The sequence below is a fragment of the Babylonia areolata genome, chromosome 16 (assembly GCF_041734735.1).
Source record: "Babylonia areolata isolate BAREFJ2019XMU chromosome 16, ASM4173473v1, whole genome shotgun sequence".
NCBI classification, from domain to species: domain Eukaryota; kingdom Metazoa; phylum Mollusca; class Gastropoda; order Neogastropoda; family Buccinidae; genus Babylonia; species Babylonia areolata.
In genome coordinates, this window is record NC_134891.1 from 21,951,808 (window position 1) to 21,968,440 (window position 16,633).

General features: G+C 40.8%; 1 protein-coding gene across 3 annotated transcripts in view; it reads right to left on the reverse strand.

The window, feature by feature from the left end:
- Window positions 1–1,134: 1,134 nt before the first annotated feature.
- LOC143291236 (arsenite methyltransferase-like) overlaps window positions 1,135–16,633 on the reverse strand; it is a 31,631-nt gene continuing 16,132 nt past the window's right edge. For all 3 annotated transcript variants that reach the window (XM_076601020.1, XM_076601018.1, XM_076601019.1), the window contains exons 6-10: window positions 12,390–12,471; window positions 10,815–10,940; window positions 7,094–7,233; window positions 6,388–6,504; window positions 1,135–5,195 (exon numbers count right to left, since the gene is read on the reverse strand). In XM_076601020.1, coding sequence (XP_076457135.1) covers window positions 5,151–5,195; window positions 6,388–6,504; window positions 7,094–7,233; window positions 10,815–10,940; window positions 12,390–12,471 — 510 coding nt within the window. In that variant the 3' untranslated portion in view covers window positions 1,135–5,150. The remainder of the gene's footprint in view (window positions 5,196–6,387; window positions 6,505–7,093; window positions 7,234–10,814; window positions 10,941–12,389; window positions 12,472–16,633) is intronic.

Consider the following 16,633-nt stretch of genomic DNA (forward strand, 5'->3'; position numbering starts at 1 on the left):
ATAAGAATATGCCAGCTGTGATTATACATGCTTAAGGATTTTCAATACATATGGAAAACCAATACTGAAACCAAATGGAAAACTATTATCACATTGGCATTTTCAGATACTGGTGGTCTTGAATCATATGGAAAAGGTCCACCCCTAAATCACTGTAAATCACTATGTTGGTCTCATGTATTTTTGGCATACAAATTATCTGTGAAAACGTATCAAACAAATGCTCCATCTTTAATTTTGGAACCCATTTCCTGTAATGAAAATGACAAAACTTCAAAATTAACCTTACAGGAGATGGGTCACAAAGAAAGTGCTATTTTCTTGCTCATCTTTGTGATGTAGATGGGGTTTTCCTAACTTAGCAGAGATATTAAGAAGCAATACGCAATTCTGACTTTGTTACATACCACGGTTGTGATCAAGCAGTAAAGAACTATATCAAGAAACGCAACTTTGATAAAGAGAACAATGAAAGTTGGTTAACTGTCAGGAATAAAGCCATGCAGATGATGAATTCAATACAAAGACGAACTAGAATGTACAGTGACATACATGACTTCTACATGTTATCTTTTTTTTTTCTTTTGGTGACAATTTTTTTTTTTTTTTTTTTTAAATATAAACAAGAGAGGCAAGGCCTTCAAGACTCACTTGTGATAAATTAAGTCCCCTAGCATTAATTACAGAGTAATTTCCCTTTTTTACTATCTGCACCAAAACATTTGCAAAATAAATAAAAATTCCATGCTTAGCAAAAGAAGTTCCTGTTTGAACAAAAAATGGTAATAATGACTCCTCTTGTTGTTGTGTCAGAATAAGAGGTCAAAGTGCCAAGTTTAGAGAATACCAAAAATATAAATATAACAGTAAATGCAGTTTGCATATAATCAGGCTTCTTTTTTTATTTTTTTGTGCCCATCCCAGAGGTTCAATATTGTTTTAAATGACTGGAAAAACTGAATTTTTCCTATTTTTATGCCAAATTTGGTGTCAACTGACAAAGTATTTGCAGAGAAAATATCAATGTTAAAGTTTACCACGGACACACAGACACACACAACTGAACACCGGGTTAAAACATAGACTCACTTTGTTTACACAAGTGAGTCAAAAAACAGGTCAGATGAGCACAAATTTTCAAAGATCTCTACTGATACACAGATTGAACTGGCTTTTTTCTTGCTTTAAAAAAAAAGAAAAAAAAAAGAAAGTTTTTGAGCATCTTTGGAATGTTGACATCTCACTGATAACAGCTAAATTTGTCAGAGAATAAAAAGCGATACTTTTTGATTCACCCACCCCACATCCATGTGTCTTTTTGTGACAACAGTTTTGAACCACGTTCCTGAACCAGATCTATCAGTTGGATACTTTATTTATTACTGTACGCAAACTGCTCATATATGTAAGAAAATTATAACTTACTGAGATCAGTATCCAGATCATGATACAGATTGATTTTGAATATGGAGTACGGTAAAGCAATCACTGGCCTTCAGTACAAGATACAAAAATACTCTGTTATCTCTAAATGAGACACTGTTGACACATTTGCTGACAAAAAAAACCCATACTAATTAGAACATGGCAACCAACAACTTGTAAATACTTGAATCATAACATCAATTAACAAATTCAAAGAAAAGCAATTCAAGCACGCCTGCAGCCTAAGTCATATTACAGGAACACTCCAATTAGGGAACCAGTGATTCAGTATGTGTGTGTGTGTGTGTGTGTGTGTGTGTGCTCTGCACAAAAGATGAATTCGCACAGCAGATGATCTTTTCACCCTGGGTTGCTCGACATCAATACTGGGCAAATGAACTGGTTTAACGGTTCCAAAGCCAATATGATTTGAAAAAGACCTCTCTCTTTTTTGTGTGTGACTGTGAGTTTCACTGTTGAAAAAAAAAGGGTAAAAATCAATCTAACATCAAACTAAATTTAAAAAAAAGAAAAAAAAGATGTTAAATGTTTTGTTGTTGTCTTTTTTTTGTTTGTTTCTTAATGTTTATCTCTTTAAGCATGGCTGGACAGAACAGTAAAATATTCTACAGAAATAATACAACATACGAGAGAGTTTGCACAGTTCACCAAAGCTTTCAAACAAACTGGGTGCCAGACCCTGTTTTAAAAAAAAAAAGTCATTGGAATGCCATTTTCGAACATGTGACATTATTTTTTTTTAAACAATGTCTCTATATATATGTATGAATATATATATATTTCTTTTTCTTATCAAAGAACACACCATTCAAGACAGAAAAAAAACCAGGCCCACACAAAGGCGTAATTTATGAATTCACTGAGCACCATCATTGAGTGAGAATGATTGACAAATATAGACCAAAATCGTTGTTTGCATGTTGTTGTCTCCATCATTTGGGGGAACACTTGGAATACCTACAAACCAGGTATTGGCAAGAAAAACAAAAACAAATGAATGGCACTGAAGGAGTTTAAAAAATCAATAGCAAAATAATGCATGACACTGAAGGGTTTTATGCATGACACTGATGGCAACCAAAAAAAAAAAAAAAAAAAAAAAAAAAAAAAAAAAAAAAAGTGGCTTTGAAGAGGTTATAAAACATATGGCGTCTAAGGGATCAATTGGGTTAAACAATTTTTTTAAAAGTACAGCACTGAATGGCTTGAAAATAAAACAAATCAAATCAAATCAAAACAAATTTGGTATTTCAGGGAAGGAAGTTTTCCTCCTCATCTTCAGTTTCATCTTGGACTTCATTGTAAGGGGATTTGTCAAAAGATGATGCGTTCTTCCTGAAGATGGAAGAGTTGTGGGTGATTTGGTGGGTACTGGAACTAGCAGTGACCATTGTTCTTCCTGAAGATGGAAGAGTTGTGGGTGATTTGGTGGGTACTGGAACTAGCAGTGACCATTGAATCATGGCAATTTCTTGCTATGTCATTGCTTTCGGGACTGTATGGTCGACAAGTCACTAGTGGTCTCCATCCTCTTATATGGATGTGAGACATGGACACTGATGGCAGATACAGAAAGAAGAATCCAAGCATTCGAAACCAAGTGCCTGAGGAGACTACTACACATCTCCTACAAGGAGCACAAGACTAATGACTATGTGCAGAACCTGATCAGCAACCTTGTTGGGCCCCAAGAACCACTGCTGGCGACTGTCAAACGATGGAAGATGGCATGGTTTGGTCATGTCATACGACATAACACCCTCTCCAAAACCATCCTGCAAGGGACTGTAGAGGGAGGGCACAGACGGGGGCGGCAGAGAAAGAGCTGGTCCGACAACGTCAAGGAATGGACCAAAATGACGATGCCAGATCTCCTCACAACAGCTGCCAACAGAACGGCGTGGCGAGCTATGACATCTTCCTCATGTCCCCCCAACGACCCCAGCGGTCGAGGGAATGAGTGAGTGAGTGAGTGAGCGATGGTCGACAAGAAAACTGATGTATTCTTCAGCAGTCTTGGACACACGACCTGTCTTGACTTCAATAATCTCAACTGGATGTCGACTGAGGAAGTATGCAGGATTCTTTTCACATGGTTGATAACACATGGTGAGATCATATGACTGAAGACAAGGATTCCAACACTCTACACATGCTGATGGTCTTGATGTTGGGTTGCTGAAAATGTTCTCAAGAGCCTTACAAGTGATCTGAGATGATGGTGAAAGAATGACCACCAAAGAGATACAGGTGAAAGTGCTCACAAGCCCAGATGACAGCGAGTTCTCTCTCTCAGATCAACGGGTAGATGTATACAGGTGTAGGTGTATAGAGGTGTGGGTGTATACGTATGTGTACCATCATACACTTCTTAATAATAATAATAATAATGGATACTTATATAGCACACTATCCAGAAATCTGCTCTAGGTGCTTTACAAAAACGCTTTGTTAACATAAAACATTACATCTATGTTACATACACACACCAAAATATGACCACACACACACACAAGCACACACACACACACTGCGTACATACATTTTAACAATACATGTGTATCTAACAGCTACCCTAACACATACGCACACATAGGCAGGCACAAACTTACTCAAATGCACACGCACACAATACACATTCAAAAACATGCATATGTATACATACATAGTCAAGCACAGCTAACGCAAAGGAAGTGTAGAAGTATAGTGTAGAAGTAGAGCTTTCTTTCACCCATGGTCCTGAACATTCATTGCTTTCAGCAGCAACTCAAAAGCATGCTAACCATTTTTTTTTTCCACGCTGCATCAACCCCATCAACATGAACTGGAAAATGATCAAAGTCTGGAAGTGAAATGCCACTGCCATTTCTTGTCGCCAGGTGTAATGTTGAGGGGGTAAGGATCCAATGACGGGCGCAATAGCCGAGTGGTTAAAGCGTTGGACTGTCAATCTGAGGGTCCCGGGTTCAAATCACGGTGACGGCGCCTGGTGGGTAAAGGGTGGAGATTTTTACGATCTCCCAGGTCAACATATGTGCAGACCTGCTAGTGCCTGAACCCCCTTCGTGTGTATATGCAAGCAGAAGATCAAATACGCACGTTAAAGATCCTGTAATCCATGTCAGCGTTCGGTGGGTTATGGAAACAAGAACATACCCAGCATGCACACCCCCGAAAACAGAGTATGGCTGCCTACATGGCGGGGTAAAAACGATCATACACGTAAAAGCCCACTCATGTGCATACGAGTGAACGCAGAAGAAGAAGAAGGATCCAATCAGAACAACAAACTATAAGAAGATCAATCAGTGGAGCAGATGAAACATTTTTACAAGAGGTCTGTTTACCAACAACGGTTACAGTTGATGCACCACCTACTGTATCAAGGCACTTTTTTTTTTTTTTTGCGAAAGCCCATAAATTCATAAATAGCTAAAATGTGAACCACAATACAAAAGGGTTCAAGGCAAAAAGATGCCTGGCACTGAAGCGTTATAAAACCAAGAAAATGCAAGGTGCTGAAGAGGTTATAAAACCAAAAAATGCATGGTGCTGAAGCGGTTAAAAAAAAAAAAAAAAAAAAGATGCATAGCACTGAAGGGGTTAAAGGCTGTGGACAATGCTGTCTGCCTCCCAACAGGAGAAGAAGTGTGGCTGAGCACATGGAGAAGACCTGGTCCACTGCTGTGACACAAGGCAGAGAACTAGCAACACGCCTTCTTTGTTGTTTTCTCAAAGGGGTCCACTTTCTGAAACAGGATGAACAGGACACAGATCTACAGGATCACAGTGAATAGAACACAGATCTATAGAATCACAATTAACAGGACACAGATCTATAGGATCACAATGAACAGGACACAGATCTACAGGATCACAGTGAATAGAACACAGATCAATAGGGTAATAATGACACAAGACACAGATTCATATGGTAATAATGAACAGGACACAGATCTATAGGATCACAATGAACAGAATACAGATCTATATGGTAATAATGAACAGGACACAGATCTAATTGATCACAATGAACAGAACACAGATCTATTGGGTAATAATGAACAGGACACAGATCTATAGGAACAGGACAGATCTATATGATCACAATGAACAGAACACAGATCGATAAGGTAATAATGAACAAGACACAGATCTGTAACAGGACACAGATCTAATGAACAGGACACAGATCTATTGGATCACAATGAACAGGACACAGATATACAGAATCACAATGAACAGAACACACAGATCTATAGGATCACAATGAACAGGACACAGATATACAGAATCACAAATGAACAGAACACACAGATCTATAGGATCACAATGAACAGAACAAAGATCTACAGGATCACAGTGAAGAGGACACAGATCTATAGGATCACAATAAACAGAACACAGATCTATAGGATCACAGTGAAGAGGACACAGATCTATAGGATCACAATGAACAGAACACAGACCTATAGGATCACTATGAACAGAACAAAGATCTACAGGATCAGGACATAGACCTTATGCAACACATTTTTTCTGAACACAACATTCGAAATTTCGAGCAAGATAACAATAATCAGAATAAAGAGGATTAGGTTTTCTGCACCTGCCCAAAGGCTAGAAAAACAGCAGCAGCGTAGAAGGCATTCTATTTTGCTAATACCACTGCATAGTATCATCGGTCATGATCATCATGATCCTACTATGATCATCATCCCTGAAACACTGTTCACTACTACTCAGAGTTTTATACATTAAAAAAAAAATTGAGAGTCTGTGTAATAACTCGTTCGGTTGTCTGTGTGTGTGTAGGTGTGTGTGTGTGTGTTAAAAAATCATTGCCATTACTTATTACAAGTTGTTGGGTTTTTTCTCTTGAGAACACACAGAACAAATGAAACGCCGCCATTTTGAAGGTACAACAGAGAGACAACTCACAGGGCAAGCAGTGACAGGAGTGATGGGCCCTGACTCGCTGAAGGAGAAGAACTGACGGAAGCGGGACGACGACAAGACGGCGGCAACCTCACCATCAACGTCAACAGCCTCGTTTTTCTGCAAAACAAACATCAGACTGACAGCTTCTGTTGTTGTCGATTACTTGTCATCAATCCACAGGAATCTCTGAATGTCAGGTCACCAGAAGCCCACACACCTGAGAAGACCTTGCACTACTGCTGGGTCTCTGGAGGTGTTCAGTATCCTTTTCATAAACAAATGGATGTAAAATTCAAGATTCTTCTTCTTCTTCTGCGTTCACTCGTATGCACACGAGTGGGCTTTTACGTGTATGACCGTTTTTACCCCGCCATGTAGGCAGCCATACTCCATTTTCGGGGGTGTGCATGCTGGGTATGTTCTTGTTTCCATAACCCACCGAACGCTGACATGGATTACGGGATCTTTAACGTGCGTATTTGATCTTCTGCTTGCATATACACACGAAGGGGGTTCAGGGACTAGCAGGTCTGCACATACGTTGACCTGGGAGATTGTAAAAATCTCCACCCTTTACCCACCAGGCGCCGTCACCGTGATTCGAACCCGGGACCCTCAGAACGAAAGTCCAACGCTTTAACCATTCGGCTATGGCGCCCGTCATGAGATTCTTCAAGAGTTGGGGTTTTTTTTGTGGTTTTTTTACCTTGAAAGCTGTGGCATGGTCCAGAGTGAAGCAGTCAGGGTATTCCTTGATTCCTCCATTGTAGGTCACAGTGCTGGCTGGTGAAGCAGTGGTAGGCAGTTTGAACAGGCGGTACGTCACTGCCACAAACCTGGCCTCCCCTGACACACACAATGGACAGCTTATTTATTATTATCAAATCAATCACAAGTATCTTGAAGACAGGCACACACCATTAACAAAGACAGCAAATGCAAATGCAATAATCAGTATGTGACTAACACGAACATTGCTTCAACTGCCCACACAACATTCAGTATGTGACTGACAAAATTTGCTTCAACTGCCCACACAACATTCAGTATGTGACTGACTCCAAATTTGCTTCAACTGCCCACACAACATTCAGTATGTGACTGAGTCAAAATTTGCTTCAACTGCCCACACAACATTCAGTATGTGACTGACTCAAAATTTGCTTCAACTGCCCACACAACATTCAGTATGTGACTGAGTCAAAATTTGCTTCAACTGCCCACACAACATTCAGTATGTGACTGACTCAAAATTTGCATCAACTGCCCACACAACATTCAGTATGTGACTGAGTCAAAATTTGCTTCAACTGCCCACACAACATTCAGTATGTGACTGAGTCAAAATTTGCTTCAACTGCCCACACAACATTCAGTATGTGACTGAGTCAAAATTTGCTTCAACTGCCCACACAACATTCAGTATGTGACTGAGTCAAAATTTGCTTCAACTGCCCACACAACATTCAGTATGTGACTGAGTCAAAATTTGCTTCAACTGCCCACACAACATTCAGTATGTGACTGACAAAATTTGCTTCAACTGCCCACACAACATTCAGTATGTGACTGAGTCAAAATTTGCTTCAACTGCCCACACAACATTCAGTATGTGACTGAGTCAAAATTTGCTTCAACTGCCCACACAACATTCAGTATGTGACTGACTCAAAATTTGCTTCAACTGCCCACACAACATTCAGCATGTCACTGGCACAAACTTTGCTTCAACTGTAAAAAAACAAAGCAAAAACAATCCACTTTGATTGGAGTGGAGTAATGGCCTAGAGGTAACATGTCCACCTAGGAAGTGAGAGAATCTGAGCACACTGGTTCGAATCACGGCTCAGCCACTGATATTTTCTCCCCCTCCACTAGACCCTGAGTGGTGGTCTGGACGCTAGTCATTCAGATGAGATGATAAACCAAGGTCCCGGGACGTGTGCAGCATGCACTTAGCACACATAAAAGAACCCACGGCAACAAAAGGGTTTTTCCTGGCAAAATTCTGTAGAAAAATCCACTTCAATAGGAAAAACAAATAAAACCGCACGCAGGGAAAAATACAAAAAAAGAAAAAAAGGGTCGCGCTGTAGTGTAGCGACGCGCTTTCCCTGGGGAGAGCAGCCCGAATTTTGCACAGAGAAATCAGTTGTGAAAAAAAGAAATACAAAATACAAAACATGGTTTGAGCCCAGTGGTAACGCATCCACTTAGGAAGCAAGAAAATCTTGAGTACTCACGATGGAGTCCCACACTCACCAGTTCTTTCTCCTCTTCTACCCGACCTCGAGTGCTAATCTATACACCAGTTATTCAGATGAGACGATAGACTGAGGTCCATATGTGTAACATTCACTTTGCACATGTAAAAGAAACCATGGCAATAAAAGGGTCATCCCTGGCAAAATTCTGTAGCGAAATCCACTTTGATGGAAAATACATTTGTAGGTATAAAAAAAAATAAATAAATAAAAAAAAGGAAGAAAAAAAAAGGGGGGGGGGGCTGTACTGTAGCAACTCACTCTCCCCGAGGAGAGCAGCATAAATTTCACACAAAGAAATCTGTTCACAAAGGATAATACAACACAAAACAATTACACTTGTTGGGAGAAAAAAAATTCAAAAAAAGAATGAAAGAAAGAAAAGGAAAAAAACAACAACAGCATGATGCTGCAGTGCTGCGACAGTCTGTCCCTGTGGGGAGAGCAGCCTGAATTTCTCACAGAGAAATAATCTGTTTTGACAAAAAGTAATACAATACAACTGCTAAAAACTGCAGGGGGGGGGGGGGGGGGGGGGGGAGGGGGGGCAACTAGTTAAAACTGTTTTCCCCAGTAGAATACTGCTTATTCCATTCATTACTGCCTTAGAGTCCATAAAATACTGCATGCAACAGAAAAAAAAAGGTTTTGGTTAAATGACCTATACTGGCTAACAATGCCCAAATAAAGAAACATCACCCCAGCTGCTGACCCAAGCTGACAAAACAGAATGATGCAGGCTGACAAAAAAGAATAATGCAGGCTAACAAAACAGAATGACAATGACAAAACAAAATGAGGCAGGCTGACTAACACAGGCTGACGAAACAGAATAACACAGGCTGGCAAAACAGAATAACACAGGCTGGCAAAACAGAATGACGCAGGCTGGCAAAACAGAATGACACAGGCAAACAAAATGAGGCAGGCTGACTAACACAGGCTGACGAAACAGAATAACACAGGCTGGCAAAACAGAATAACACAGGCTGGCAAAACAGAATGACGCAGGCTGACAAAACAGAATTGCACAGGCTGACAAAACAGAATGACATAGGCTGACAAAACAGAATGACTCCAGCTGACAAAACAGAATGTGCAGGCTGACAAAACAGAATAACACAGACTGACAAAACAGAATGACACAGGCTGACAAAACAGACTAACACAGACTGACAAAACAGAATGACACAGGCTGACAAAACAGAATGACACAGGCTGACAAAACAGACTAACACAGACTGACAAAACAGAATGACACAGGCTGACAAAACAGAATGACTCCAGCTGACAAAACAGAATGTGCAGGCTGACAAAACAGAATAACACAGACTGACAAAACAGAATGACACAGGCTGACAAAACAGAATGACACAGGCTGGTAAAACAGAATGTGCAGGCTGACAAAACAGAATGTGCAGGCTGACAAAACAGAATGACACAGGCTGACAAAACAGAATGACACAGGCTGGCAAAACAGAATAACGCAGTCTGGCCAAACAGAATAACACAGGCTGGCAAAACAGAATGACACAGACTGACAAAACAGAATGACACAGGCTGACAAAACAGAATGACACAGGCTGGCAAAACAGAATAACAGGCAAAACAGAATAACACAGGCTGGCAAAACAGAATAATGCAGGCTGACAAAACAGAATAACACAGGCTGGCAAAACAGAATAACACAGGCTGGCAAAACAGAATAACAGGCAAAACAGAATAACACAGGCTGGCAAAATAGAATAACGCAGGCTGACAAAACAGAATGACCCCGGCTGACATAACAGAATAACAAGCTGGCAAAACAGAATGACACAGGCTGACAAAACAGAATGACACAGGCTGGCAAAACAAAACAGAATGACGCAGACTGACAAAACAGAATGACACAGGCTGACAAAACAGAATAACACAGGCTGACAAAACAGAATGACGCAGGCTGACAAAACAGAATGATGCAGGCTGGCAAAACAGAATGACACAGGCTGACAAAACAGAATGACTCCGGCTGGCAAAACAGAATAACACAGGCTGGCAAAACAGAATGACGCAGGCTGACAAAAAAGAATGACGCAGGCTGACAAAACAGAATGATGCAGGCTGAATGACACAGGCTGACAGAACAGACCACAGAGAACAGCAACAAGAAGTGGAACTGACCCACGAGATCAGTGAACTTGCTGACGTCCACATCGGAGGCTGACACAAGGCGTGGCTGACTGAACCCGATCTGCTGGGCAAACTGGTACAGCTCCTGCCAAAGCAGGGCCCCCGCCATGCCCTCACCTGTCATGACATAACCGTGTACATCAACTTTTTTTTAAATTTTTTTTTTTTAACCTGTCACACCAGTCGACTACCTGGAATGTCCATTTCCACCCATTGGATACTTAACACTCTAACCAAAACCTTCATGATCTGTAGTATAAGTATGAAAATGTCTTTCATTGACTCACTTGTGTAAACAAAGTGAGTCTATGTTTTAACCCGGTGTTCGGTTGTCTGTGTGTGTGTGTGTGTGTGTGTGTGTGTGCGCGCGTGCGTGTGTCTGTGTGTCCGTGGTAAACTTTAACATTGACATTTTCTCTGCAAATACTTTGTCAGTTGACACCAAATTAGGCATAAAAATAGGAAAAATTCAGTTCTTTCCAGTCATCCTGTTTAAAACAACATTGCACCTCTGGGATGGGCACAAAAAAATAAAATATGAAACCTAATTATATGCAAACTGCATTTACTGTTATATTTATATTTTTTGTATTCTCTAAACTTGGCACTTTGATCTGATATTCTGACCCAACAACAAGAGCAGTCATTATTATCATTTTTTGTTCAAACAGGAACTTCTTTTGCAAAGCATGGAAGTTTTATTTATTTTGCAAACGTTTTGGTGCAGTTAGTAAAAAAGGGAAATTACTCTGTAATTAATGCTAGGGGACTTAATTCGCTTTAAATTGATCATTCTCATCTTAAACATTACATTTTGAAATTATACACAATAGATAAAAAGCTTGGATTTTTTTTTCCTGTGTATCACAAGTGAGTCTTGAAGGCCTTGCCTCTTTTGTTTTTTTTGTTCCTTGGTTACAGACTGCTGCAAACACAGATAGACAGAGAGGGCAGCTGGTGAGGATTTGTGAAAATAGACCCCGACGAAGATTAGAATTGTCTTTTTCTTGTTGTCTGGCTGAATCGAGACACTGGATCCTACTTTTCCCATTACACACTTCCTGTTGCTGCTGCAGGATTGTATGGGCTCTTAGTGCTGCGGTCTTGGGAGCTAGCTGGCCATTGGGGACCATCCCAGCACAGACTGTCCTTAACTCTCTCCATACGAACGGTGAAAGAGAGGACGTTAACAGCGTTTCACCCCAGTTACCATCATCAAAATATTGCAAGCGGAAGGCTCTTATACTGAAGAGGTGAATGTTGACAAAGAATACCACAATTCTGACGACGGAAGCTAAAGGTTGGGTCATTCAGACGCCCACTGGACATCCGAAGGGTCTGTGTAGAGGAGAAGTGAGGAATGGCCGTACTGAGTGAGTTAAGCTCTCTTGGCCGAGAGAGTGGGGATGTGACTTGGGGCAAGACACTCTCCACCATCATCAAATCCTAGCACAGACAGTCAAGACAGCAGTTGCCTCCTCTTAACTATTCTAAAGGTCACAGTCGGACGTGACTGACTATCATATGTGTACGTGTTGCCGCAGGAGGGAGATGAACCACTCTTACCCCACAAAAGGCGGTTCTGTTTGAGTTCAGGGGAGAGGTGGGAGTCCGTGTACATGTCGCTGAAGTACAGCTCTCCCCCTTCCTGCACAACACATGGAAACACTGGCTGTTCCAACAACATCACATGGAAACACTGGCTGTTCCAACAACATCACATGGAAACAACTGGCTGTTCCAGCAACATCACATGGAAACACTGGCTGTTCCAACAACATCACATGGAAACAACTGGCTGTTCCAACAACAACACATGGAAACACTGGCTGTTCCAACAACATCACGTGGAAACACTGGCTGTTCAACAACATCACATGGAAACAACTGGCTGTTCCAACAACAACACATGGAAACAACTGGCTGTTCCAACAACATCACATGGAAACAACTGGCTGTTCCAACAACATCACATGGAAACACTGGCTGTTCCAACAACATCACGTGGAAACAACTGGCTGTTCCAACAACATCACATGGAAACAACTGGCTGTTCCAACAACATCACATGGAAACAACTGGCTGTTCCAACAACATCACATGGAAACAACTGGCTGTTCCAACAACATCACATGGAAACACTGGCTGTTCCAACAACACATAGTAACGTTTACTGTTCCAACAACACCACGTAACAACGTCAGCTGTTCGAACAACACATAGTAATGCTGACTGTTTCAACAACACCACATAACGACATCGGCTGTTCCAACAACACCACATAGTAACGTCGGCTGTTCCAACAACAACACATAATAACACTGACTGTTCCAACAACACCACGTAACAACACTAGCTGTTCCAACAACACCACATAGTAACGTCGGCTATTCGAACAACACATAGTAATGCTGACTGTTCCAACACCACATAACAATGTCGGCTGTTCAAACAACACATAGTAACGCTGACTGTTTCAACAACACCACTTAGTAACGTCAGCTGTTCCAACAACACCACATAGTAACGCGGACTGTTCCAACAACACCACATAACAATGTCGGCTGTTCCAACAACACCACATAGCAACACTGGCTGTTCCAATAACACTACAAAGCAACACCGACTGTTCAAACAACACCACGTAACAACACTAGCTGTTCCAACAACACCACATAGTAACATCTGCTCTTCAAACAACAACACATAGTAACGCTCACTGTTCCAACAACACCACACAACAATGTCGGCTGTTCCAACAACACCACATAGTAATGCTGACTGTTCCAAACAATACTTATATACCAATATAGTGTTTGTTAGGTTTTCGATTCAAATCCCTGTCTCACCCTTTCTCCTGATTTTGACTGGAAAACCAAAAACTGATCTTCGGGTCATTTGGATGAGACCCATGAACTGAGATCCTGTATGCAGCACGCACCTGGTGCCCTGAAAAAGAACCCATGAGCAACTAAAATGTTGTCGTCTGGCAAAATCCGACGGGCGGCATAGCCGAATGGTTAAAGCGTTGGACTTTCGATCTGAGGGTCTCGGGTTCGAATCACGGTGACGGCGCCTGGTGGGTAAAGGGTGGAGATTTTTACGATCTCCCAGGTCAACATATGTGCAGACCTGCCAGTGCCTGAACCCCCTTCGTGTGTATGCGCAAGATCAAATACGCACATTAAAGATCCTGTAATCCATGTCAGCGTTCGGTGGGTTATGGGAACAAGAACATACCCAGCATGCACACCCCCGAAAACGGAGTATGGCTGCCTACATGGCGGGGTAAAATCGGTCATACAGGTAAAAAGCCCACTCGCGTATATGCGAGTGAACGTGGGAGTTGAAGCCCACGAACGCAGAAGAAGAAGAAGTCTGGCAAAATCCTGCAGAAGAAATTCTGCTCTGACTGGAACACAAACATAATCATATGCATGCACTCAGAGCCTAGCACACTGGGTTATGCTGCTGCTTGGCATCTGCCTTGCAGAGGTGGTGTAGCACATGTGGATTTATCCCAGCACCTCCTTGAGAGACTGAAACTTCCTTTCATACATACTGCTCATAAAATGAGTTTCAGTTTCAGTTTCAGTAGCTCAAGGAGGCGTCACTGCGTTCGGACAAATCCATATACGCTACACCACATCTGCCAAGCAGATGCTTGACCAGCAGCGTAACCCAACGCGCTTAGTCAGGCCTTGAGAAAAAAAAAAGAAAAAAAAGTGAATAAATAATAGATAAGCTTACATAAATAAATAAATAAATAATAATTATGATAAAAAAAAATTTTTTTTAAAGGTAGTAGTAATGATAATAAAATAATAATAATAATAATAAATAAATAAATAAATAAGACAACAATGATGATAAATAAGCAAATAAATGTAAAACATGAAGACACACATTCACACATACACCCACACATGCATAACAGATATGCACCAAACATGCAGTTTCACAGATATGAAAGCACAGTCAAATACATATAAATGTACATGAGCTCCAACACACACACACACCACACATTACCCTGCACCTCCTCTACCCCCCTCCTCCACACACTCATTTCTAGTCTATGTATCGCAGCTTCCACGGCACACACACACACACACACAAACACACACACAGATGAACACTTACTTGTACAAGCATACACACACACGCCCATATCTCCCATCCCCAACCCCACACACATATATACAAAGATATATATATACAAGAGAGGCAAGGCCTTCAAGACTCACTTGTGATAAATTAAGTCCCCTAGCATTAATTACAGAGTAATTTCCCTTTTTTACTATCTGCACCAAAATGTTTGCAAAATAAATAAAACTTCCATGCTTAGCAAAAGAAGTTCCTGTTTGAACAAAAAATGATAATAATGACTCCTCTTGTTGTTGTGTCAGAATAAGAGGTCAAAGTGCCAAGTTTAGAGAATGCAAAAAATATAAATATAACAGTAAATGCAGTTTGCATATAATTAGGCTTCTTTTTTTTATTTTTTTGTGCCCATCCCAGAGGTGCAATATTGTTTTAAACAAGATGACTGGAAAGAACTGAATTTTTCCTATTTTTATGCCAAATTTGGTGTCAACTGACAAAGTATTTGCAGAGAAAATGTCAATGTTAAAGTTTACCATGGACACACACACACACACAGACACACGGACACACACACACACACAGACAACCGAACACCAGGTTAAAACATACTCACTTTGTTTACACAACTGAGTCAATAAAATGAACGTCTGTTGACTTTCTTTGCCCTTCCCATGCTTACTTTTATTCACTGTCTCTTTACTTTGGGAGGGTCAGTAGAAATTGGAAGGGGAGGTTGTTCGTTCGTTCGTTCTTTAGTTTAACGTCTTTTCACTGTAAGTGATATTAGACGAGGGTAGGAAAAAAATCGAGTGGGAGGAGGGGGAGGGATTACTGTGTACGTGTATGAGTAAGTGAAAGTGTGTGTGTGTGTGTGTGTGTGTGTGTGAAAATTATTGATTTAAGTTTTGTTTAAAAAAACCCAACATAACAATATAACATATTTCTAATGAAAAACTAACAACTATAACAGCGAACCAACTGGACTATTTAACAAGGAGTTGAAAAAGTCATACATCAGCAATGGACTGCTGAAGATCGTCAACACTGAAGATGATTTCAGTTCAGGGATTTGAGACTTAACATATCGCAAGTTGGTATATGATCGGCTGTTATGTGAGCACCACAGATGCAAGAAACATTACTGACATATTTTGTCCTGAAACAAGGGGAGGTGGGTGGTGGGGGGTGTTTGTATTTGGGAGGAGTGGTGGGGGGATAAGTACTTGTTTTTGGCTGGTGTTTTTTCTTTGTTTTTTGGGGGGGGGGGTTTGGTTTTTTACCTACTTGTCCCTGGTACAACTAAAAAATTAATTAAAAAAAAAAACATCCGGGAATTTGTAGCCTTGACACCACCTGGTGTTACCACATGTACAATCACAGCTGTGTCTTTAGTATTACCAAGAATATGTTCCCCCTACTCTCTGCAGGGGGAAATCAGCCATCTCCAAGTAAGAGGCATTTGATAAATTAGAAAATGTTACGACACATACATAGAGAATGATAATTTTACACTGTACCATACATGAATCATTTAAACAACTATACACAAATACAAATAAATACATCTCCATCAAAACGCACACACACACACACACACATGTACACACAAACACAAATATGCACACATAAACACACACTCATGCATACTCATGCACACACACACACACACACAAACACACCTGTCTAAAAACACTTCTAGTGAA